This window comes from Phyllostomus discolor, chromosome 6 (assembly GCF_004126475.2).
Source record: "Phyllostomus discolor isolate MPI-MPIP mPhyDis1 chromosome 6, mPhyDis1.pri.v3, whole genome shotgun sequence".
NCBI classification, from domain to species: domain Eukaryota; kingdom Metazoa; phylum Chordata; class Mammalia; order Chiroptera; family Phyllostomidae; genus Phyllostomus; species Phyllostomus discolor.
The window spans coordinates 80904254-80930816 of NC_040908.2; the positions used below are offsets into that span (position 1 = coordinate 80904254).

General features: G+C 36.4%; 1 protein-coding gene and 1 pseudogene across 8 annotated transcripts in view; one reads left to right on the plus strand and one right to left on the minus strand.

Moving 5' to 3' along the window:
- The window catches only part of SIK3 (SIK family kinase 3), a 295493-nt gene that overhangs the window by 206062 nt on the left and 62868 nt on the right, over positions 1 to 26563 (plus strand). For all 8 annotated transcript variants that reach the window (XM_036030104.1, XM_028517531.2, XM_036030100.1 and 5 more), the window contains exon 4: positions 285 to 446. In XM_036030104.1, the coding sequence (XP_035885997.1) occupies positions 285 to 446 (162 nt within the window). The remainder of the gene's footprint in view (positions 1 to 284; positions 447 to 26563) is intronic.
- On the minus strand, positions 20252 to 21889 carry LOC118501473 (annotated as a pseudogene).

Here is a 26563-nt window from a genome sequence, read left to right on the forward strand (position 1 = left end):
TCCCTCAGAACTTTTTTTTTAATTGTGGTAGGGCAAGTGTACTGCTATGCACCTGTATGTGTAACAGGATTTCTACTTAAAATAGAGATCAATTGGGCATTGATAGCTAGTGACTTTTTATAGATACAAACCAATACTGTAACTGTGTTGTTTTCTATTTTTTTATTTCGCTTGTTTTAACTCATTCATTTGGTGGACCCCCTTGCATATCCCTTCTTATATCTATTATTTGAAATTATACTAGTGTCCAAAATGAGAACTGACTGTGTTCTTGTTTATCACAGACCACCTGGTGGCTCATGGTAGAATGGCAGAAAAGGAGGCCCGTCGGAAGTTCAAACAGATTGTTGCAGCTGTCTTTTTTTGTCACTGTCGGAACATTGTTCATCGTGACCTGAAAGCTGAAAATTTGCTTCTGGATGCCAATCTGAATATCAAAATAGCAGGTGAGAGGTGTGTTGAAGGTGTGAAATAAGAATGAAGGAGCATTTCCTTCAAGGTTCTTAAGGCAAGGGATTGTCTATTTCCATCTACTCAGAAAAAAAGTATTGTCAAAATAAAGGGCTTTTGTGTGTGTTGCTTGAAAACTGATAAATTTTCAAAATACATATTGGCTGGGAGGAAAGAAGGAGAGGGGTGATATTTAAAATTCTGATTTTGGTTGACAGGTCCCTTTTAACTGATAAGCAATAAAATATAGAAAAAGTAGTAAAAAAAAAAAAAACCTGCCAAAATTGTATACCCTCTCAGCTTCACTTGAAAAGGTTGATTATTTCACTGCTAATGGAGAGCATGCTTATTCTAAAGACTTCAGTTTTATGATAATTTAGGAAGTGACTACAGACAATATAGAAACTATAAATATGAAAATTAACCATTTTTAGAGGGGGGAAATGGGGATATCTGTAATAGTGTAAAGAATAAAAATAAAGAAAAACCAAAATAAAAAGGTGTCATTTAAAGAAAAGAGACCATTTTTGTTTTCTGATGGATTTTAGTACTGCATTGCATGTCTCCCATCTCCCAGATAATAATGGAGGGAGTCTCATATAGAGTACTGAAGTATATAGCTAGAATATAATTACCTTAAAAAGCCAACTGAAAAGCAATTCTGAAGATTTTCCTGTTTAATAGGGTAAGAAGTGAGAGTTCAGTTTATACTATATTACAGATCAAAGTACCTACGTGTACCTTTGCAGGCTGGTGATCCTTCTGTCAGTTTCTTTTGTGTAGAAAAGTCTGTTCCCTTTCCAGGCTCTACTTTTACACCCTTGGAACATTATCTTCACTTTTTATTTATCTAAGTCAGGCTGACAGGTGCACTCTTATTTAAAACTCACATAGTTCTAAGCTCTTTGAGCCCTGCACTTGCTCAGTGTATAGGGTAGGAATTGATTCTTTCTTATCTTCCATAAAATCACGTGTTTTCTTTGCTTTTCTGTCTGTTTTGTATTCCCCACAACTCTGTAAATGTTAGCAGTTCCCAAAGAAGTAGGGAGCGTGAACAGGCTGGCAATCTCAAACTATTTTTTGTAATTATTTGTTGTAATTTCCTACTCTTGCTATAACAAGCTTGAAACAACACAAATTTATTATCGTACAGTTCTGGAGGTCAGAAATCTGAAATGAGTCTTATGAAGCTAAAATAAAGGTACCAGTGAACTTGTTCATTCTGAATGTTCTGGAGAATCCATCTTCCTGCTTTTTCAGCTCTTAGCTGCTTCTGCATTCCTTGGCTCTAGCTCTTTCTCACATCACTCCACCTCTTGCTTCCAGTGTCACATCTCCCACAGCTAATATCTTTCTACTTTTTTCTTGCGAGGCCTCTCATGATTACATTCGGCCCTCCTCAATAATCCAGGGCTTTCTCTCCGTCTCAAGATCCTTAACCTAATATGTCTGCAGAAGTCCCTTTTACTACATTGGGAGCACATTTATTCACAAGGTCCATGGATTAGGACATACATGTCTTTGCGGGGGCGGGGGGCTATTACCCTACTACAGATGTTGTTATTGGGTTCTGTGGACTATTGATTAGGATAGTAGGTTAAAAGAAGGCCCTCTGTTTCTTCTACAGTTTTGTTCTACCCTCAATGACCAACAGTTAAGGATTTTTTAATGCTTTCTTGGTTCTTGATTTTGGATTTAGAATCATTTTGATTTGATTCAGGAAATTTGTATAGCTTTTAGGTTTTGTGTTGAAAAAGTAAATGTAAAAGCACTGGTCAGTATATTGATATTAGAAATTCTACTGACAAATATTTGGGTAAGGAGATTTTTCAATGCTTTTGTTTGTTAATAGTTAAACCCATGAGGTCATAATAAGCTTCTACCTGCTGATATATAGTTACAGACTCCTAGGGGTGCTGGCAGCTAGCCTTGGGCTCACTCTGTATTAACACATACACTTTGGCAAGATTTTAAAATTCATTAATCCAAAGTCTGTATTTTTATTATTTGTTTTTAGAGAAAAGTAAAAAATAAATGAACACTTCTAGTTTTGTGCCCTGCTATAATATTTAACGTTGTCTTTGCTTATGCATTCTTTCCTACATGCCACCATTATTCAGTTTTTAAATCTTTGCCTGAACTTCCTTTCTTACACGTATATTAGAATTCTTATTGTCATCTGCCAGGTCTTCTTTGAACTTAGTGGATCAGTGGAAGAAACATTTTTAATTGAAGCTGACTACAGTATGACTGATTTTGGAGAGCTATGTTGGATGGTTCTGACAGGATAAGGTTCAGATAAGTAGTGGTGGAATCAACTTTTTATTCTAAAAGCTAAAAATAACTTTCAGATCTCTTATCCTGTCAGTGAGCCTACTGATGAATTATTGTAAATCTCAATAAAAAGGAACTACTACCTATGAAAGAAACACATAAGCGAGAAGAGGTTTTTATTTTATTTAAAATACTATTAGTTTTAAGCACCTCATTTAAAAAGTCATTATTATATATGTTATAGAAGAAAATTTGGAATTAATAAGAATTCTGATTAAGAAATTTAAGGAATTCATGTTTTCCTTATGCCAGTGTTTATCTGAGTGGTTTGGGTGAAAAGGTTAGGCATGCTATTCAAATGTAGAAGATGAATAAGTTCTTCTGGGAATGCTTGTATTTATATTAATTTATTTTTATTTTTGTATGATTTAATGTGGCAGATTACATTTAATACTTGATACTATTAAAAACTTCTCTTCAAGAGAATATGTGTTTTCTGGACATGAGAAGTAAACTTCAGTTGCAGGTATTAAAAAATCCAAGATCAGGTGGTTCTGCTCATATACTGATATGCCAAGGGTTTGGAGAAAGTAGCCCAGGAGTTCCAGCCTTGATGGAGACAGAGGTATAAATGCTTCACTTCTTTGTACCACCAAAAGAAGGACAACAAAAAATTTAAAAACAAAAAATAACCAGAACTGCCAGATACTCAAATTTCATGCAAGTCTGACAACCAAGGAATTAAAGAAACATATATCCAGACTGGTAGGAGGGACAGAGATGAGTAGCCAAGGTGGAGAGGACACATAGCCAAGGAGGTGGCTGGTGGACTAGTTGGTCCCACATTCGTGAGCCAGTGAGCTGGGAAGAACCACTGGGAACCAAGACAGTCCATAGAACCCAGGGTTTCAGTGTGGGAAACTAGACTCAAAACCTCTGGATATAGAAATCTGCAGGAGTTGACTTCTGGCCAAGATGGAGGCATAGGTGGATGCATCGTACCTCCATGCGCAACCAAGATTGGAACAACAACAATTTAGAGGCAGAATAACACCCAGAACTGACAGAGAATTTATCTGAATGGAAGTTGGACAGCCAAGAAGTTGAAGTAGACCCTTTCATCCAGACCAGTAGGAGGGGTGGAGACAAGCAGCCAGGCGAGGGTCACTGCACAGAGAGCAGAGAGAGTTGGGTGCATAAGGCATTTGGTGCGCTCAAGATTGCAGTGGGTGGACCTTGAGTATGCAAGCAGCAGCTGGCAGACCCAGTGAGGCAGCAGTTGTGGAGCAGGGCAGAGCACGCAACCCAGGATCCCAGAGAAGGGACTGAGGTCCCACGGAGAATGAAGCTACCGCCATTGTTCCCTCCCGCCCCCACCCCCACATACAACGTCACAATCTAGCGACTGGGGTGCCCAGCCCTGGGGAACACCTAAGGCTCCGCCCCTCACCGTAGCAGGAGCAACCACACCAAAGAGAGAGGGGGAGAGGGGGAGAGAGGTGGCTCAAACAGAAGAACAAATCAATGCCCAGGACTCATCCTTTTAAGTGACTGAGAGATAGCCAATCTATCAGATACATAGTTCAAAACACTGGTGATCAGGAAGTTCACAGAATTGGTTGATTTGGGGCGCAAATTAGAGGAAAAAAATACGGGTTACCATAAAAGAAATTAAGGAAAATGCACAAGGAACCAATAGTGATGGGAAGGAAACTGGGACTCAAAACAATAGAGTGGACCAGAAGAAAGAAAGAAAGAACCAACCAAACAGGAAAGAATGGAGAAATAATTAAAAAAAAAAAAAACAAGGTGAAGCTTAGGAACCTCCAGAACATCTTTAAACATTCCAACATCCGAATTATAGGGGTACCAGAAGGGGAAGAGGTAGAACAACAGATTGAAAATGTATTTGAACAAATAATAAAAGAGAACGTCCCCATTCTGGCAAGGGAAATAGACTTCAAGGAAGTCCAGGAAACAGAGAGAGTCCCAAAGAAGTTAGACCCAAGAAGAAACACACCAAGGCACATCATAATTACATTAGCCAAGGTAAAAATGAAGGGCAGAATCCTAGAGGCAGCAAGAGATAAGGGACAGTCACCTTACAAAGGAGTTCCCATCAGACTGTCAGCTGATTTCTGAAAAGAGACCTTACAGGCAAGAAGGGGCTGGAAGGAAGTATTCCAAATCATGAAAGGCAAGGACCTACATCCAAGATTGCTCTATCCAGCAAAGCTTTCATTTAGAATGGAAGGGCAGATAAAGTGCTTCTCAGATAAGGTCAAGTTAAAGGAGTTCATCATCACCAAGCCCTTATTTTATGAAATGTTAAAGGGACTTATCTAAGAAAAGAAGATAAAGAAAAAACATGTATAGTAAAAGGACAGCAAACTCATAACTATTAACAACCACACCTAAAGCAAAACCAAAAGAAACTAAGCAAACAACTAGGACAGGAACAGAAAGAACCACAGAAATGGAGATCACATGGAGGGTTAGCGACAGGGGAGTGGGAGGAGGAGAGAGGGGGAAAAGGTACAGAGAATAAGTAGCATAGATTATAGGTTGAAAATAGATAGGGGGAGTGTAAGAATAGTATGGGAAATGTAGAAGCTAAAGAACTTACAAGTATGACACATGGACATGAACTGAAGGGGGGGGATGTGGGTGGGAGAAGGGTGTACAGGGTGGAAGGGAGTGAAGGGGGGAAATGGGACAACTGTAATAGCATAATCAATAACATATTTTAAAAATAAAATCTTAAAAAAAAAGAAATCTGCAGGAGTTGTGGCAGTGGGAGAAACTCGAAGGATCACAGGAGATTCTATGGGAGGAGGCCCACAGGGTCCTAGAACGTATACAAACCCACCCATCTTCAAATTAGCATCTGAAAGGCCAAAATCTGCTTGTGGGAAGTGAGGGAAGTGATGAAATGTGGGGCTAGAGCAGAGCCAGCAAGTGGCATTGTTCCCTCTCTGGCCCCTCCCCCACAGACAGTGCCACAACATAGCAAAAGGGTTGCCCTGTCCTGGTGAACACCTAAGGCTGTCCCTTACAACCTAACAGGTATGCCAAGACAAAGAAATATGGCCCACATGAAAGAACAAATCAAAACTCCAGAAAAAGAACTAAGGGACGAGGAGATAGCCAACCTATCTGATGCAGAGTTTAAAACACTGGTAATCAGGATGCTCACAGAAATGATTGAGCTAGGTTGTAAAATGAAGGAAGAAATGAAGGCTATGCAAAATGAAATAAAGGAAAATATACATGGAACCAAAAGTGAAGGGAAGGAAATGGGGACTCAAACCAAGGATTTGAAAGAAAATGAAATAAACATCCAACTGGAACAGGATGAAGCAACAAGAATTTAAAAAAAAAAAACAAAACAAAAACCCTGGCTGCTGTGACTCAGTGGATTGAGTGGCAGCCTACAAACCAAAAAAAAAAAAAAATGAGGAGAGGCTAAGAAAGCTCTGGGACAAATCATAGGGGTACCAGAAGTAGAAGAGGAAGAGCAAGATATTGAAAACTTAATTTGAAAAACTCATGGAGAACTTCCCCAATCTGGCAAATGAAATAGACTCCCAGGAAGTCCAGGAAGCCCAGATAGTCCCAAAGAAGTTAGAACCTAGGAGGAACACACAAAGGCACATCATAGTTACATTATCCAAGATTAAAGATAAGGAGAGAATCTTAAAAGTAGGAAGCGAAAAGGAGACAGTTACCTACAAAGAAGTTCCCATAAGACTGTCAGCTGATTTCTCAAAAGAAACGTTACAGGCAAGAAAGAACTGGAAAGAAGTATTCAAAGTCATGAAAGGCAGGGACCTACATCCAAGATCATTCTATTCAGCAAAGCTTTCATTTAGAACAGAAGGGCAGATAAAGTGCTTTCCAGATAAAGTCAAGTTAAAGGAGTTCATCATCACCACGCATACCATATGAAATGTTAAAGGGACTTATCTAAGAAATAGAAGATCAAAACTGTGAGCAGTAAAGTGACAGCAAATTCACAACTATCAACAACCGAACCTAAAAAACAAAAACAACTAGAACTAAACAAACTAGAATAGGCATAGAATTATAGAAGTGGAGATCACATGGAGGATTATCAATGGGAAGGGGGAGGGGAGAGAATGGGGGGAAAGGTACAGGAAAAACAAGCATAATAGCTAGGCATGAAATAGACAGGGAGATTAAGAATAGTATAGGAAATGTAGAAGCCAAAGAACTTATATATACAACCAATGGACATGAACTGAGTGGTGGGGTGAGTAATGATGGAGGATGGGATTGCAGAGAGGAGGGGGATCAAGGGGATAACAAAATTGGGACAGCTGTAATAGCATAATCAATAAAATATAAAATAAAAAATTCCAAGGTCATTCTATGGTTTAAGGGTTTTTGTGCTTAAATTCTTATATATGAATCTTTGTTCCATTGCTATTTCTAGAGAGAATAAAATACAGATAAATAACTTTGCTTTCTTTCTGATTTTAGAATAAAAAATCCTTCTTAATGTCAGTAGCAAACCTGTCTTCTGTAGAATTATTTAAAAGATGTTTCTAGTATTAGTAATTCAGAATAAGCATTGATGATTTTCAGAATAAAGAATTTTATTTCTGACAGGTAAAGTTTCTTTGCTCAAGTGTCATGGAAGAGAATAAAGAAGTGTAAGACATTACTCCTAACCTCGAAAATTTACAGTCCATTTGGGCAGCAAATGCTTAGAACTTTGAAAAGTTAAATAACACTGAAATCATGTTTTACATATATAAAGTACTTTGCAAAGTATTTTCACATATATCATTTAATTTCATCATATTTGGCATGCAGATATAGCTTATTCAGAAAACATTAGAAGTATCAAAATACACACCTTGGACTTTCCAAAACTTTGATTTTTTTTTTTAATAAAGGGCGCTGAGGTAAATGTCTCTTCATGTAGAGTTCAACTCTCGGATTCTTAGCCTCTAGCCTTTTACTTTTCATGCCTCAAATGTGTGAGGATCCACAGAGGAGCAGATGAAGGACTGGGGAGGCACAAATGGCTTTCTCAGCATACTATAGTCTGCATTCCTAGGTCACAGCATGTTCACCAGCTACCAAATTATGGTTTGATACGATAAAAGAAATGCTGCAAGGCACATTGCGATTCATTATCACATTAATTGTACAGTCTAATTACCGCAGGAGTTTAGAGGATACAGAAATCACTTCAGTTTATAAAATTCCGTTAGATTGTAAATGCCACAAAGACTATAACCATATCCTGCTGATTGTTTTACCACCACAACCTAGCACGTACCTGTTCTATAGCAGGTGCTCAGTAACAAACAGCCTCTTGAAGACATAACATTGCAGGTGAGTTTTAAAGGATGAGTAGAATTCTTTAAGGTATAGATGCAGAGGAGAAAATTTCAGTAGGATTAGTCAGTCACCAAATGTTAAGAAAGAATCTGGTTTGTGCGAATACTGATAGAAGCACTGGGGATACAGCAGCAAATCAGATAGTCCCGTGGAACTAACATTGTGATGGGGGAGATAAACAATAAACACATAAACAAATAAGCTCTCATAAGGGCATGAAAATGATAAAACTGAGTGAAGTGATAGAATCACTTGCAGGAGAAACATTGTTTTTCACCCAGATAGTCAGAGCCTTTCAGACTGAAGGAAGAGCAATATAAGGGCCTGATAGAGATGAATTTATTATATTTGATATGGGTGGAGAAAGGTTAGTTTGGCTGGAGATAATAAGGGGGAGGAGTAGAAGGAGATGGGGTAAGAAAGCCAGCCAGAGCCAGTTTATGTGGGTCCTTATGCACATGGTGAGGATTTGGGATTTTATTTTGATTACAATGGGAAGCTGAGGTGGAGAAGTGTGAGCAGCAATAGAATGCATATGGCATATTTGCAGAAAAGGTAAAACAGCGTGGCTGGAAGAGAGTCTTGAGTAGGGGAGTGATGCCTGAGGAGGTAGGAGAGCTATATATCAATACTAGGTTGTAAAATTATTTGAATAGGTTTTTTTTTATTGAAATTTTAGTTGAATAAATTTGGCTTAATAAATCAGATACAAGGTAGATAAGAAGAAATGATGGGAATGGGGAAAGGTACAGAAAGGCAATAGGAAGATCAGTTAAAAGGTTGTGAAATGGTAAAATCCTGCATAAGGGTGTGGTAGTAGACGTGGAAAGGAAGAAAAGGGCAAGAGTGGTAGGAGCAGGTGCAGAGAGAGAGAGAGAGAGAGAGAGATGGATACGGACAGGGTGGGAAGAGGGAGAGAGAGAGAAGGACTTCTGAAGATATGTTTAGAAATAGAGAAATCAGATTTTCTTATTTATGGAGTATTAACTATCAAGGAAAAATGGTGGTGTCTTGTTTTTAATTGTTAATGCATGCTATTCGAAAGTAATTTCAATTCTTGTGCCCAAAGATTAAGTAGAGAAGTTTCTGTATTTTAAAGATTGCTCAAGAAAAACACTTACAGTGGCTGGCTTACTCCCTAAAATAAAGTTATTTGAAATACTAAGATGTTATGAGAATGTTTTGAAAATTGTGGAAACTTTTTTTTCAACATAAGGAAGATGGAAACTTTTGATTTTAAATGTTGACTCCCTGAATGGTCTCCATGAGTTAGTTTCCACCCTGGTATTATTGTTTTAGTTGGCAATCAGTAGACAGCAAAGATCTGAAGTGCAACTATAGCAAAGGCAATGTTTTGGAAAGAATTTCTAGAATGCATATATTTTCCAATTTACACATGAAAATTTTTGACATTAATGTAGTGAGATCTAGAGATTCTAGACCAGCGTGTCAAACTCATTTTCTGTAGGGGCCACATCAGCCTCACAGTTGCCTTCAAAGGGCCGAAACAATTTTAGGGCTGTATAAATGTAACTACTCCTTAACTGTTAAGGAGTTGAAATTACATTCAGCCCTTTGAAGGCAATCTCGAGGTTGATGTGGCCCCTGGTGAAAATGAGTTTGACACCTGTGTTCTAGACTACTTCATTTTTTCAAAGTGAGAAACTATAAAATATTTTGTGTTTTGACCACCAATATGACTATAATGAGATACAGTTTTATAGGGGAAAAAAAAAGCTGGAAACCTCGGGTTTCTGAGAATTCTTCCACAGCATGGTGATTGAGAATGTCTCTGACTGGTCACAGAAAGTAGTTATACAGTATTCACCATATCAATCCCAAATGTTATGTCATGATCCTAACACCTTTCACCTGGCTAATTACTCAGTACACCTGGTTGACAGGTCAATAAATTGAGACCTACAGAGACCATGTGACTTTCCTGAATTCAGGTCATAATAGAGTCTAGGAATCATAATGCCTCAACATGTGTTCTTACCCTGAAATGGTATACGCCCTTCAATTAGAAGGTGCTAAGCAAATTTAATCTATGTTGAGCCTTGGAAAAGTAAAATTTGTAAAATTGTTTTTAAAATTCTATTCCTAAGACTGTAATTTTACACATGAAAATTTAAGATACCTTCATTCAAAAGATATTTCATACTTTACTTCTTTTATATGAAAAAAATCTAAAGTTAAAATTCAGATGAACAGATTTATTATCATTCATGATTCTAGGTTATAAGCGAGATCTTACTCATCTTGAAAAGCAATTGTACCTTGCTAGGATCAAGAAAATTTTCTATTTCTAGGATCTCGCTTGCAGTAGCTATGCTACCATACAGAAGCATTGCTTCTCAGCCTTTCCCACTTCATTTCCCACTGAAAACATATAAAGTCTAGTTCACTACATTAGGAATAAAGTCTGTCTAATTAGTATATGTTATACATTATTTGCAAAGTAAACTCATCTATACATTTGAAAATAAATCAGATAAACATTATTTTATTTTTAATAGTTCTGATTTTTATTTTGCTTCAACTACAGTTTTCTACCTTTTCCCCCCACCCCTCCTCACCACCCTAGCCTTCCCCACCTTCCTCCGGTTTCCACCCCCCTTGTTATTGTCCATGTGTCCTTTATAGTTGTTCCTGTTAACCCTTCACCCTTTCCCCCCATTATCCCCTCCCCTGACCTTTCTGGTTACTGTCAGCTTGTTCCCAATTTTAATGTCTTTGATTATATTTTCCTTGTTTGTTTGTCATGTTGATTAGGTTGCAGTTAAAGGTGAGATCATATGGTATTTGTTTTTCACCACCTGGCTTACATCCCTTAGCATAATGCTCTCCAGTTCCATCCATGCTATCGCAAAGGGTAGGAGCTCCTTACTTTCTGCTGCATAGAATTCCATGGTGTAAATGTACCATGATTTTTTGATCCACTCATTTACTGATGGACACTTAGGATGCTTCCAGCACTTGACTATTATAAATTGTGCAGGTATGAACATTGGGGTGCATAGGTTCTTTTGGATTGGTGTTTCAGTGTTCTTAGCATATAATCCCAGCAGTGGAATTGCTGGGTCAAAAGGCAGTTCCATTTTTAGTTTTCTGAGGAAATTCCATACTGTTTTCCATAGTGGTTGCACCAATCTGTATTCCTACTAACAGTACACTAGGTTCCCTAGGTATAAAAAGATTCCCTTTTCTCCACATCCTCTCCAACACTTGTTGTTTGTTGATTTGTTTATGATGGCCATTCTGACTGGTGTGAAGTGGTACCTCATTGTGGTTTTAATTTGCATCTCTATGATGGCTAGTAATACTGAGCATCTTTTCATATGTCTCTGGACCCTCTATGCCCTCCTTGGAGAAGTATCTGTTCAGGTCCTTTGCCCATTTTTTAATTGGGTTGTCTTCTTAGAGTGGAGTCGTGTGAGTTCTTTACACCCAGATAATTTTATCTTTTAATTAAAAACAAGCATTCCAAATACTAGATTATGAAAAGTTTTTGGCTCCTTTAGATATTATAATCTTAATATATATGTGGCCTCCAAACTAAACATGACATATCAGCTTTAAATTAATACTTTTTCCTACATAATTTAAATAGTGAGTCACTTGCAAAGTGGGAAATATGAATTTTTCTTAAATAATATTTATATAACACTTTTAAATCAGTCTTTAACGGTATACTAATATAAAACAAAATCTTGAAGTTACATCTTTATCATAAATCATGCAAATATAAAATTATTTTAAAAATTTCTTTTTTGGGAGATTATTAAGATAAAACATTCCTTTGAAAGAAGGTTGTGAGTCAAAACAGTTGGAAAATACTGGGTCTTTGTACAATTAAATAGTTTATAGTTTCTTTACATTCTAGCCCGAATATAACCTTGACTGAGAAATTCTCTAACTCTTGCTAGACTCTTCTTCAGGAAAGCCCCTTTTCTCTGTTCTCTATCAGTTGCTCTTGAACTTCCCTAAAACTCATTCAATGGTTGTAATTATATAGTTAGTTGTGTGATTGTATCCTGTGAACCTCCCCCACGGGACTAACTGCTCCATGTGGCATGTGTGTCCCCAGACACCATGTGCGTCTAGTTCACCTTGTGCTAAGAAGGCGTTAATGATCCCTTAAAAACTTAGGGAGTGCCTATTCCTATTATCATATTTGCATGTTACCTTTTAGGTAGATTACTTTTCAGTGTTTGCTCTCATTTGAGTTATGTTTATTAACTATGTAGCTTTAACCTAAGAGGCTGTTGTTTTCTTACCTATTTTTAATTTCTGGGTGAGAACTTCATATATGATTATCATACCTTCTTTGATCCAAAAGTAGGCTTCTGCTTACTTTTTGGTAAGCAGACCATGTCTTAAGACTGTAAGTATTAATTTCTAATTTAGAAACTGTTGTTATTTTACCTATATACTATATTTCTGTTTGTTATCTTCAATTTCCATTGAGAATTTAAGGGGATTTTGGTTTATCATGGTCTAGAACAGGGGTGTCAAACTCACTTTCACGGGGGGCCACATCAGCCTCACGGTTGCCTTCAAAAAGCCTAAATAATTTTAGGACTGTATAAATGTAACTACTCCTAGCCCTGTCTGGCGTAGCTCAGTGGATTGAGCGCAGGCTGCAAACCAAAATGTTGCAGGTTCGATTCCGTCAGGGTACATGCCTGGGTTGCAGGCCATGACCCCCAGCAACCGCACATTAATGTTTCTCTCTCCCTCTCTCTCTCCCTCCCTTCCCTCTCTAAAAATAAATAAATAAAATCTTTTTTAAAAATATAACTACTCCTTAGCATTTAAGGAGTTGAAATTACATTCAGCCCTTTGAAGGCAACTGTGAGGCTGATGTGGCTCCCAGTGAAAATGAGTTTGACACCCCTGGTCTAAAGGAACTTAAAATTTTTTAATAGTATTGTCACATTAGTATTAGAAATTTACATGATTGAATGATTGACTTTTTATTGCTCTAACTGATAAGATTTAGAATCATGACTATAAAATTTTCAAGAATTCCAAAGAATATTGTTTGCAGGTGTTACAGAAAATATGTCATTACAACCTTTTCCCTATATATCTACTCAATAGTGAGTTTGATGAAAAGATCCTGTGTTGGGGAGAACTTTGGTTTTTTTTTTTTTTTATGACGAGATTTGGAGTAGTGCTATCTGTAGTAGAGTGGAAGTGATTGGTTTATTACCTCATTTTAAAATAGCTGAGTTCAGTGATCCTAATTGCTGAAGTATTTTTTAAAGCTTTGAGAGAAAATATGTCATTCATTGAAATACCAGTGTAATGCTGATCCAGCATTTTTGTTTTAAACTTTTATTTTCCACAGAAATAGTGATCATTTTATATATATATGGTGCTTGGATGTTGGAGAGGGTCAGGAGATCACTAACATTAAGTGACAGATGTGGAGGAGCCCCATATACTATATAAAAGCAACAGCTGCAATAAAATAGTAATATAATACTTCTCAACATACCTTTCCAAAAAGGTAGATATATTCTTTCAATTTCATGAATATTATCCTCTCCCCTCCTCCAATCTGATCTCCCTTGGTTTCTTAAACTAAACCAAATACCTCCCCTCCAAACCATCAAATACACTGATTACTTGATCCCCCCCCACCCCCCTAATGAAGGAATTTACTCTTGTGTATAAATGCTCGGCTATGAGTCAGTAGTTTTGGGCATTACTTCTCTATTAACTCCTAGCAGGAAGTTCAGTTAGGGGTCAAAGTGATTGTAACTGAGGACTTTTTAAGACCCATTTTTAAGAGTGAACTAGTAACAGTGACTACTGGGAACTTTGAAGCTCATCCTTCATTGCTAGCATAACCTTGAGATCCACACAGTAGACTGTTGTTTTGTTCAATTCCAAATAAAGCATTTGGTCACATCATTTCCAGCCTAGCAATGTTGTATAGGAAAAGGAAGATTAGTTCCTTATCTTTGTCATACTGCATTTTAACAGTCTCCTATAACAGTTTAAATCCTATTTATGTAATGTTCCTACATGGATGTTGATCTTTGGTTCTTTGAGTCATTTCTGTCAAGAACACCTGACAGTTTTTCCCCACCCTGCAAACCCTTAATCTATTGAAAAATTAATCAAGGGCCAAAATTATTTCTGTCCTTAGTCTTTGTCTCTAATTGCAAGTGTAGTTGTTGGGGTTTTGAGTCCTCAGAAATTTTCAGATTTTAAAATATGAAGGATCTTGTCACATTGTTTTCTGGTGAGGTTATTTACAATAAGTAAATATTTTCCACTTAACTTTTTTCTTCTGCCCCCCTACTTCCAAGGCATTTACTTGTAACAACAATGAAGTGAAGCATAACTTATTCTTGGAGGGATTGGCCGTGCAATGCATCTGTATTGTAGTACCTTAACATAGAGTGTGGAACAGAATTGGCTTCAGGCTGTGCCTAATATCTTTCCATCTGTTTTGGATTGCTTCTTGGTCAACCAAAAAGAAGTCAAGGGTATCACTCTGAAGTGATGGGCAAAATAAGAAAACTTCCTGTTGCAGTTGTCCTGATTTGTAAATCAGTGCCACCCATTCTTCCATTTCCCCTGACCACATGAACATGCCCTGCTGGTGACATACTTTATTTCAGAGATAAACATCACTATCCTGTATAGCCTTGGGCTCCTGATCTTGCTTAAAACAAAGAATTTTAACTCTCAAAATTAATGGTAAAGCTCTGGTATTTCAACCATTCCTAGAAGAAAGACATGTGGTGCAAATTAGTGTCTGCTGTTCTGTATTAAGAGAAAGGGATATAAGATACCATTTCAGCCTGTAGACAAATGCTAACCAACCAGCCAGGGTGTTGGGTGTTGGAAAAGAGAGGAGCCATTTATGAGTGGAGAAATGAATGAACATATGCCTCAGAAAGAGAACAACCTCACCCATATGGCTTCTATAGTATGGGCGTGACTATCCATCTAACCAGTTTTTTCTGTTGTTTCTATTTTTTTTCTGTCAACTTTAGACTATTCATCATTTCATTGTTGAATCTGTAGGTCATAAGTCTTTCTTGTTGCAAATAAATAAACAGTAATAGATATAAAGTATCTTTTGGGGCATCATCCTACCTGGAATTTTCTGAAACTAACTATGCAGTATTTTAGGTTTTTTTACTTAAGATGATATTTTAAAGTCTTTAAATTAAACTTTTATTATAGAATAACATATGCATACTATAGGAATTTAAACAAAATATTTTTAAATATTTAAACTGGAATCCCACATCCAAAACTTATCATTTTGAATGTATTTCTTTTTTTTTCTATTTAGTCTCTCATAATTATAGTCAGTGTATATATAATTTTATGTGCAATTTTTATTTTTTATATCAACTATTTTCCCCATGCTGCTCCATATCATTCTTTTTAATGATTGCATATCAAGGAGATATGCTATGATTTACTTTATCCCATATTTTTAAAATTTATTTTTCACTTATATTTGACTATACTATTATTAGTTTCAGATGTACAACATAGTAATTAGCCTTTTATATACTTTTTGAAGTGATCACCCTGATATGTCTAGTACCTGATACATATATAATTAATTATGTTATTATTAACTATATTTTCTACCCTGTATTTTACATCCTCATGGCTATTTTATTTTATTTTTAAGTTATAGTTTACATTCAATATTATTTTGTATTAGTTTCAGGTATACAGCATAGTGGTTAGATAATCATTGGCCTTAATATTTCAAGTACCCACCAGACACCATACATAGTTATTACAATATTATTGACTATATTCCCAATGCTGTATTTTACATTCTGTGACTGTTTTATAACTACCAATCTGTACTTCTCAATCCTTTCACCTTTTGTTTTTAGAGATTGTATTTATTATATTTATTTTTTAGAGAGAGAGGAAAGGAGGGAGAAAGACAAGGAGAGAAAAAACATCTATGTGCGAGAGAAACATTGATCAGCTGCTTTTCATATGCCCCCAACCAGGACCTGGCCCTGACCGGAAATTGAACCAGTGACCTCTTTGCTTTGCAGGATGACACCTAATCCACTGAGCCACATCAGTCAGGATTCCCTTTACCTCTTTTACCCAGCCCCCAGACCTCCCCCCAACCCCAGCAACTGTTGGTCTGTTCTCTGTATCTGTGAGTCTGTTTTTATTTTGTTTGTTCATTTATTTTGTTGTTTAAATTTTACATATAAGTGAAATCATGGTATTTGTTTTTCTCTGAGTTAGTTCACTTGGCATAATACCCTTTAGGTCCATCCATGCTGTCACAAATAGTAAGATTCCATTCTTTTTTATGGCCAAGTAATATTTCATTGTATATATGTAACCCAGCTTTTTTACCCAGTTGTCCTTCTATTGATGGTTACTTGGGTTGCTTCCATATCTTGACTGTTGTAAATAATGCTGCAATGAACAGAGGGTTGCATATATTCTTTCAAATTAGTTTTTTGGATTTCTTCAGATATATACCCAGAAGTGGAATTCACCAGGTCATAAGGCAGTTTCATTTTCAATTTTTTGAGGAATCTCCATACTGTTTTCCACAGTGGCTGCACCAGTCTTCATTCCTACCAACAGTGTGTGTACTAGGGTCCACATCCTTGCTTGTTGATTTATTTAATGGTAGCCATTCTGACAGGTGTGAGATGATATCCCATTGTGGTTTTAATTTGCATTTCTCTGATATCTTTTCATATGTCTGTTGGCCATCTGTATGTCCTCTTTGGAGAATGTCTGTTCAGGTCCTCTGCCCATCTTTTAATTGGATTGTTGTTTTGATGTTGAGTTGTATAACTTTTTTATAATTTAGGGGGGATATTAACTCTTTAGCAGATATACAGTAATGTTATAAGAGCATAGAAATTCTTTATAGGGATTTAGTGTTATCACTCTCCCCTCCTTTCTTTGACATTTATTAGTGTACTTCAGAACTACAAAGTATATTTACTTAACCTTTTGAACATACACTGAATCTGTTGTTTGCCTTAAGTTCTTGGAGTTTTTCCTTGTTTCTTACTTACACTGAGGTTGTCACTCTAATGTTTTATCTTTTATATTGCACCAATGTCCATTGTGAGCCATGGGAACTTGAATTTTAGCTTATGATAGTGTAGTTTATTTTATTTGTGTCCCCTAATTTGAATGATCCCAAGCTGACATGAGCTGATGTAACACAGCACTCTAGCATTCCTTTGGATGATGTTAGCTCTGGAAAACTAAAAGATGATAGTTACTGAATACAAAGTGTTTAAGGTTTTGAACAATTTAGGCTTTGTGTGTTCACTGGCTTGTTATCTGTCAGATTTAAATAATTAAATGATATAATAAAAATGTTTTATAAAAAGGGGAGAGTTAATATTATTTATCTGAAAGGTTTGCTGAAATTGTGTCAACTATTAGTTACCCAGGGGTTTTTGTTGTTTTATTATCCAGGGTTTAGGTATTTTTCCTCCTTTTTCTTGCCATGCATATTTTTTTTGATATGCTTGTTTATCAAGCCTGTGTTCCTTAAGTTGGGCATATTAAAGAAGAAGAAAGGAATTCTAAATCTTTTTGTTAGCAGCTCTTATTCAATTAGGGGAGACCATGACATTATACACAAAAATTAATTTTTAAATTATTTAAAATAATGTGTCTTAGTCCAGTCAGGCTGCTATAACAAAATACCACAGGCTGGGTAGCTTAAAAACAACAGAAATTTATTGCTTGCAGTTCTGGAGGCTGGGGATTTCAAAATTATGACTCCAGCATACTTGTCTTCTAGTAAGGGCTGTCCTCCTGGTAAGAGCCAGCACCTGCTCACTAACCTCTTACAGTGGAAAAAAACTAGCGATCTCTCTAGAGCCTCTTCTATAAGGGCACTAATTTCATTTGTGAGGGCACACTCTCATGACCTAAGCATCTCCCAAAGGTCCCATCTTCTAATTAATTTTGGACATTAGGGTTTCAACATATCAATGGGGGCGGGAGGATACAAACATTCAGACTATAACATATAATGTATGTTATCTTTGTCTTTATTATGAGTTATTCAGAAATCGTTATTTTATTATAAGAGTAATTCTAGTATTTTTAATGATGTGAGCTATTTATCATTTATATCTAATTGCCATTATGATAGTAATTATACATATCATTAAAATATATACTTCTTTTAAATTGTATTTAATTCCAGTTTGAAAGTAGATCTTATCATTGTATATAATGTCTCTAGTTTGCTGTTTTTTATATAGGATTATTGCTGTTTACAACAAAAACTTCAGTGGGATCCCTGTCTTAGCTGGAAGCTCCCAGCTCCTACCCTCTTAACTGGTCACTGAGGGCTGCTCTGAGTTCTCATACATTTATTTCCTTTTTGGAAATACCTCTCTTTTCTCTTTTTCTCCCTGCCTCTCTGTTTTTAATCAGTGAGTCATTTGTAAGATATTTATTGAATACCTTCTCTTCCACAAAGCATTTTTCTGAGTACTAGGAAATCAGTAGTGCGAAAAACAGCCTGATACTTGCCCTCCCAAGAACTATAATAGAGCTTAGATCTCAGCGAATGCAAGAAATAGAAGGGGTGGGGGAGAAAAGGGAACCCATTCTTTTCTCTCTCCCATCACTTATTGTGAGATATTATGTATATACACAGAAATGTACTTTAACTATATACGTACACTTTAATGAATTGCTATAAGGCAGACACCTGTGCAGTTACCACTTACATCAAGAAATAGTAATTTCATCAGCCCAGACTGCACCCTTGTGCCCCATCACAACTTCATCCTTCCCCCAAGAGGTAATTACTGTCTTGGTGTTCATGTTAATTACTTACTTGCCTTACTTAAAGGGGTGTTTTTAAAGTAGTTTTACCACCTGTGTAATACAACCCTCGGGAGTGTTGTTCCAAGGGTTGCCATTTATATTGAACATAATGTGCAATGGCCCATTTTAATGCAGTTTGTTTTTGAACTATATGTAAATGAAATCATGCTCAATATACTATTTTGTGTCTTATTTCAGACAGCACTGTGTTTGTGAACTTTATCCATGTTTGTATAGCTTTGATTTATCCACTTTTATTTCTACATAGTATTCTGTGATGTCAGTATACCACAATTATTTCTTCATTGTATCTGTTGATGGCTGTTTGGATTGCTTTCAGTTTGGAGCTCTTACTGACAGCTGCAAAACATTCTTAAATATTTATCCTGTTACATTCTTGAACATTAATATTTATTGTTAAACATTTAAGAGTGGAAACCTAGGAGTAAATTTGTGGTTCTTACAGTAATGTCTGTTTTCAGCTTGTACTTGAGAATGCCAAACCTAGTGTCCAGCCTATGTGAGCATTCCCATTTCTGCATGTCTTCCTCAGTATTGGGTATTATTATACTTTGGAATTTTTATCAATCTGGTGAATTTGTAATGGTTATCACATTGTGATTTAGTTTTTCTCTTTAATAATGAAGTCGGTGAGCTTCTTTTCCTGTCGGCTTTTTTTTTAAAAAGTGCTTAAATAAGTCTTTTGCCCATTTTCCTACTGTGTTGTATGTCTTATTGATTTATAGGAGTTTTATTTTAGTAGTAAGGATATGAATCTTTTGTTTTATGTATATAAACATTTTCTCTGATTGCAGTTTCTCATTTTACCCTTTTTTAAAAAAGAATTAATTTATTTATTTTTAGAGAGAGGGGAAGGGAAGGAGAAAGAGAGGGAGAGAAACATCAGTGTGTGGTTGCCTCTCTTATGCCTCCTATTGGGGACCAGGCCCCCAATCCAGGCATGTGCCCTGGCTGGGAATCAGTCAAACCAGCAACCCTTTGGTTTGCAGGCCTGCACTCACTCAATCCACTAACCTACACCAGCCAGGGCTCATTTCACCCTTTTAAAATGGCCCTGGCTGGTGTGACTTAGTTGGTTGGAGCATCATCCTGTAACCGAAAGGTTGAGGGTTCAATTCCCAGTTATGACACATACCTGGGTTGTGCGTTTAGTCCCCAGTCCAGGTGCTTGTGGGAAGCAAACAGTCAGCGCTGCTCCTTCTCATCAGTGTCTGTCTCCCTTCCTTTCTCTTTCTAAAAGCAATGAAGCAAAATAAGTTTAATATAACAAAATTTACCACTTTTTCTTTAAAATTAATGCTTTGCATTTTTTTTAAAGTTCTTAGTTCATTAATCCTTTCGTGAAAAATCTGCATAATCACCACAGATGTCTGTCTGTGAAGAATCTTTACTCTTTCTGTTATTCAGTCTCCAGCTCACTGCCAGACACTTCATTTCTTTTTGCCAGCATCAACATTCACCTTTTCAGTCTCCCTGACTTTCTTCATTCTGTTCTTGCATGCCTTTCTCTGTTTTCTTGAGGTATTCATTTCATATAGATCATGTCTTGCAAGTGTATGTTTGGATTCATTTTTCTTTGTGTAATCCAAAGAATCATAAGTCATGCCAAAACCAATTTTCTTGCCACCACCAAAACAGGTTCTGAACTCAAACACAAAGATGACATTTGGTGTGGTCTTACACATTTTGGCTACTTTTTCCTGATTTTCTATCTTCAGTACTGTTGCCTTCTTAGGATAAAGGATGACATTGATCATTTGTTTCTACTGAAGTAGCAATTGGTCATGAACATGCTGGTGCAGATAGTTGCTGTGTCATTCATGATGGCAGCTGATCTTCAAGCAGCCAGGGAGGAAACAGCAATGCCTTGCATCTCTTGTTAAAGAAATGCTTCCATCCCCTGAGGCTATAAAGATATTCTCCTTTACAATTTTATGAAAAAGTTACAGTTTTACCTTTTACATTAAGTCTGTGATCTACTTGGAATTGATTTTAGGATACAGTGTGAGGAAGGTGTCCTATTTCATTTTTTTCCATGTGGAAAACCAGTTGTCCTTATGCCATCTCTTGATAAATGGATTCTTTTCCCACTGATACACAGTGCCTACCATTCTTCTCAATGCACTGTTTTTAGAGAAACATATAAACACATAGTATTCCTCAAACACTATATTCCTTTGGGAATTATATAAGCAGAACAGAAGGTTGATAGTCAAGAACAAAATGAAAAACAGTAGACTGTTATAATTCAAGAATTTGGAAGTTGTATAAAATTAGTTGCAGGATCTGTCTTTACCTCATTATAAACCCATTCATGACTTTCATGAACCCAGTGGCCTTCAGGGCATCAAGGACATTATAGGCTGGGCTTTGCTCTTCGTTATTTTTTTTTTCTTCAAATTTGTGCATATTACTTAATAAACCTCACTTTTCAGACATAAAATAAAAATAATGCTCATCTCAATGAGGTAATATATACAAGGTACAAAAACACAGCACCTGAGTGTGCTTTAAAAAATATATATTTACTTTATTCCACATCATTCAAAGTGCTGCACAGATGGGAAAATTGCTGTACTGAGAGAGATGAATCAAGGACAATCCAGTTTTAGGTCCTCCCAGGATACCTGGTTCCCTTCAGCATTCTTGTTACTCAGCTGCATGGCCATGTTCATTTCTAAGTACTCTGAATGGGTTTACTAATACTTAAGAATAATTATTTATTGGTTATCAGACATGGTAAGAAATGCCATGTTTTATTCAGTCTTGACATTTTAGATGATTTAGAATAAATCTGGATTATGTTCATGGTCCATTCCTATGACTTAGCATGTTTTTACAACAAACTAACAAAAATTATAGGGGGACATTATACCATTTCTTATCTAGAGTAATTATATCATAGTTTTACCTCAGATAAAAGTAGTAGAGTTTTTCTAATTTTCTTTCTTTAAGAAGAAAATCACCCTTTTTCCTTTTTTGCCACATTCTCTTTCTATTCCTGCACCTGTGAAATAGGAAGTACCTACAGGTGTTTGCTAAGCCTTAATTCACAGCCATTTATTTTTCTCTACTTATTTTATCAGAAGAAATTTTTATGCATTCATTATTCAGTTCCACAGAACATCTTCACTTGAATTTCTTTTTACCTTCTTCAACTCAAGGCATAACAAAAATATTTTTTTTCTTCCCAAACCACCTTCTACTTTCATTTGTGCAGACACATGTAGTCACACTTCCTACTTCCCCCCTTTTTCCATGCCATATGTTCAGTCCTCACATACTGTTCAGTCTTTCTTCAAATTGTCTCTCTTATTTTTAAATTAAGTTACCCCTACTTTATCACTGGCCTTCAGCTTTACTGCACACATAATCTAGTCTTGCTTTCTGGTTAATTTTACTACATCACCTGCCTGTTGAGAAACTTTTGACAACTCCTCGTTGCCTGTAAGAGTCGTTCTTGAACCTCTTCAGAAAGAATTTTGTTTTGTTTGCTTGTTTATATTCACATCTAAATTATTTCCAGGAGCCTTGGCCAGGTGGCTCAGTTGGTCAGAGCCACCTCAGTTGGTGGCATCATTTTGTATATCAGAAAGTTGCGAACTTGATTCCTGGTCAGAGTACATACCTGGGTTGCAAGTTTAATCCCCAGTCAGGGCTCCTATAGGAGGCAACCAGTTGATGCTTCTCTCTCACATTGATTTTTTTTCTCTCTCTCTCTCTCAAATCAATAAACATATCCTTGAGTGAGGATTAAAAAGAAAAAAAAAGTCTGAAGCATTATTGTTTTATTATTATTATTATTATTTCCAGGAGATTCGATAGTTCAAAGGTTTATGGATCATTTTAAATTCATTTTCAAATGACTCTAGTGAATCTGATGTACAGACAGGGCTGAAAATCAATGGTTGGAGAGAAAAAAAGGGGGATGGGATGTGTGGTGCCAATGGTTAGATGTAAGTAGTTATCAGAATAGTAGTTTTTTTATTTAGGTGGTAGGTTCAAGAATCCTTATTGCATTACTGAAAATAACCACTAGGAGAAAACATAGGGGTGAATCTTTGTAACCTTTGTTTAGGCAGTGGTTTCCTTAGATGTGACACCAAAAGCATAAATGACAAAAGAACATTGAAATAAAATGGAACTTCATAAAAATCAAAAGCTTCTGTACAGTAAAGGACACAATCAAGAAAGTGAAAAGATAATCCACAGAGTGGGAGATATATTTGCAAATGATATCAATAGACTTGTATCCAAAATATATAAGGCACTCTTATAACTCAAAATGAGACAACCCAATTTTTAAAAGGGCAAAATATTTGAATAAACATTTATCCAAAGAAATGTATAAATGGCCAGTGGGAAATGCAAATCAAATCCATAGTAAGATATCGTGTTACTTTGTTAGTAACTAAGATGAAACTGGGACCCTTGTGCCTTGTTGGTTAGACTCTGAAGTGGTACACATACTTTGGCTAACAGTTTTGGCAGTTCCTCAAAAAGTTACCATGCTATATGATCCAGTAATTTCACACCTAGGTATATACTCAAGAAATTAAAACATAGATTCACAAAATAACTTACATGAATGTTTGTAGCAGCATTACTCATAATACTGAAAAGTAGAAACAATCTAAATGTTCATTAGCTGATGAGTGGTTAAATAAATAAATGTGGTACATCCACACCATGGACTATTATTCGGCAATAAAAAAGGAACTACTGATACATGCTACAACATAGTGAAAACCTGCTAAGTGAAAGAAGCCAGTCACAAAGATCACATATTGTATGATTTCTTTTATAGAATTATTCAGAATAGAGAAATCCATAGAGGCATAAAGTTAACTGGTGGTTGCCTAGGGCTGGGCATTTGTGGAAAAGTTGAGGGGAAGTGGAGAGTGACTGCTAATTGGCTTGGAGTTTTTTTGGGGGGGGTGAGGAAAATGTTCTAAAAATAATTGAGGTGATTGTTGTAGAACTCTATGAAAATACAAAACACCACTGAACAGTGTACTTTAAATGGGTGGATTTTATGGGATGTGAAATGTATCTCAGTAAGACTGTAGAAAAAGTCTAAATAAAAAGACCATGAGTAGAGCAATGGTGAGACTGTGTCATGAACCACAGGTGATCCATAATCAATTATTGTAACTGAGGTCTAATAAAAATTTTTTTTAAGATTTATTCATTTTTTTCAAGAGAGAGGGGAAGGAAAGGAGAAAGAAGAAGAGAAAACATCAATGTGGGAGAGAAACATCAGTCATTTGCCTCTCACACACCCCCAACTGGGGTCCCAGCCCACAATCCAGGCATGTGTCCTGACCTGGAATTGAACTAGAAACCTTTCTGTTTGCAGAACGACACCCAACCCACTGAGCCACACCAATCAGGGCTGAAGTCTAATAAAATTTTTGAATTTTTTGAAAAAAAGAAGAAAAGGAAAGAAAGAAAAATACTGTCACAGAATGAAGTCTAAGTCTCTTATTTTATAATTTAAAGCTATAGTTTGGTTGATGCTACTATATAATCTTATTTCTTGCCACATACATACCTTCGCAAACCCCACATCATACCCAGGGCAGTCTTGTTATTGTTGCTTGAAGGTAACACACTAGTTCGAAGTGATATGTCTTTGTGGTGCTGTCCCCCAGCCATTGTTCAGAATACCCTTTTTGCTTTCCCCTCCGCCTCCTCAGATCCTAGCTATTCAACTAAGTTCTACTTCCTTTTTGAGTCCTTCCATAGGAGCATATATTGTCTGCCTTTGGTTCTTTCATAGGAATCAACATATTCCTATACCCATTGGAATGCTTCCATATATATATGTTGTATTTTGAGTGAAGGATATGAAGGAACCTATTAAGAGATTATGAGAGACACAGGAATAAAACGCTTTAGTAAGTAATGTAAGACTTTATGAATAAGAACAGCTCTAGTGCCAAAACCAAAATGGAATTACGGTTTTCTAGGTTCAAGGTAACTGAGCAAACTTCAGTTCTGAAAGCTCTTGTTTCCCTGCTGCTTTGGCATTTCTGAACCAAGCCAGCAAGAATTCTTCCTCATTCGTTTTACTCATTGCTTTACATTTTTTTATAATCATTTTCTCTTCCAAGTTGGGTCATCTTGCAGTTTTTTCCGTTGTCTCTATGTGTAGATAACTAAAAACCAACAAAAGTCTTAATTCTGTTTCATATCTGTCTATTCCCCACTTGCTCCATTCCATTTAACTTTGTACCACATATTCCAGCAGCATTCCTCAAGTACTTCCCTAAACTACCAACAAACCCCAAATTATATTGGTCTGACTTTTAACTGCTCTTATTTTCCCTTCCAGTCTTCTTAAAATGTGTGGCAAAATGATCCCAAGGGGAAACAGTTGAGAGACTAAAAAGAAGACATTCTTCCCACCCCAATTATTCAATCCCTGAAGTGTTGATTAGAAGGAGTTGAACTTGAAAAATGACTTCCAGATTTAGTATATGTTAATAATTTGAAGTTTCTTCTACATCCATAATTTAAATTTTGAGGAAATAAATTATGTTACAGCTACATGGATGATGATTTAGCCTGAATTTTAACAAGCTGCCCAGAAATATTGAAAATGAATGTGAAATACTGGTGAAGAGGCACTAGTACTAAAGATAAAAGAGCAGTATACTTTTAATAAATCTGTCAATTCATAGTATTATGTATATTGAAGTGGGAGGGTGGGTATATCCTGTTAGGTTTGGTACATTAAAGAATGAATTGAGATATCCCAGGATCATTCATTGGAGGAAACTGGCCTTAATGGGGAAAAAAAGTGTCATAGTAGGCAGGGAGAAGCAAATTTTGTTTATACGTGCAATACCTTTAGAGTCAGGAGTAAGAACAACACTTACTTGAATGATTATAGGAGACCCTTGGACAGGTTTGCAGGATTAGAAGATTTTTTGCTTGGTATGTAATAGGAAATAAGAGCAAAGGGGGTAGAGGATTTATCATTGAGTCTAATTGAAATTTTGCTGTTGGTCATTCCATTCATTGGATCTAGCTGTGGATACCAGGTATTTGGCTGTGACATGCTGTAAGCGCGGGTGCTTTCCCAGATGTGGCTGTCTTTAATTGTCAGGCCCAAATCACATCATTCATTCTTGCATACTCATTTCTCTTATAAACACCTAATGGCAATCTAAACCTCTAGCCATAGCTGAAGGTAGTTCCCTTTGACAATGTTTTCTTTGTAAAGAAAGAAAACTACCATCTGTTTGGTAGGTACAAGATACAAGCTTATGCCATTAACTTTGTGTCTTCCCCTCCACAACAGTGTGAAATGGTAGAAAGGTTACTAATTGTAGATAGAGCATTTGTGATTCAAAATGATAAAAATTCTATATATTTTAAGTTGCTTATTAGGGAAATTTAAAGTCAGCTGGTTTTAATTCATTGCTTGGCCTCTTCTGGACAGAAGAGGCACCTATTTTCCATTGAAGAATGGTAACATTTGATTTCTCATAGTAGCTATTATGAGAGTCTAATGATGGCCCTGACCTCTAAGCCCCTCATGATCATTAATTTTAGAAATTTAGGAGGGATAGTTAGGAGGTAGAGGCTCTAGTAG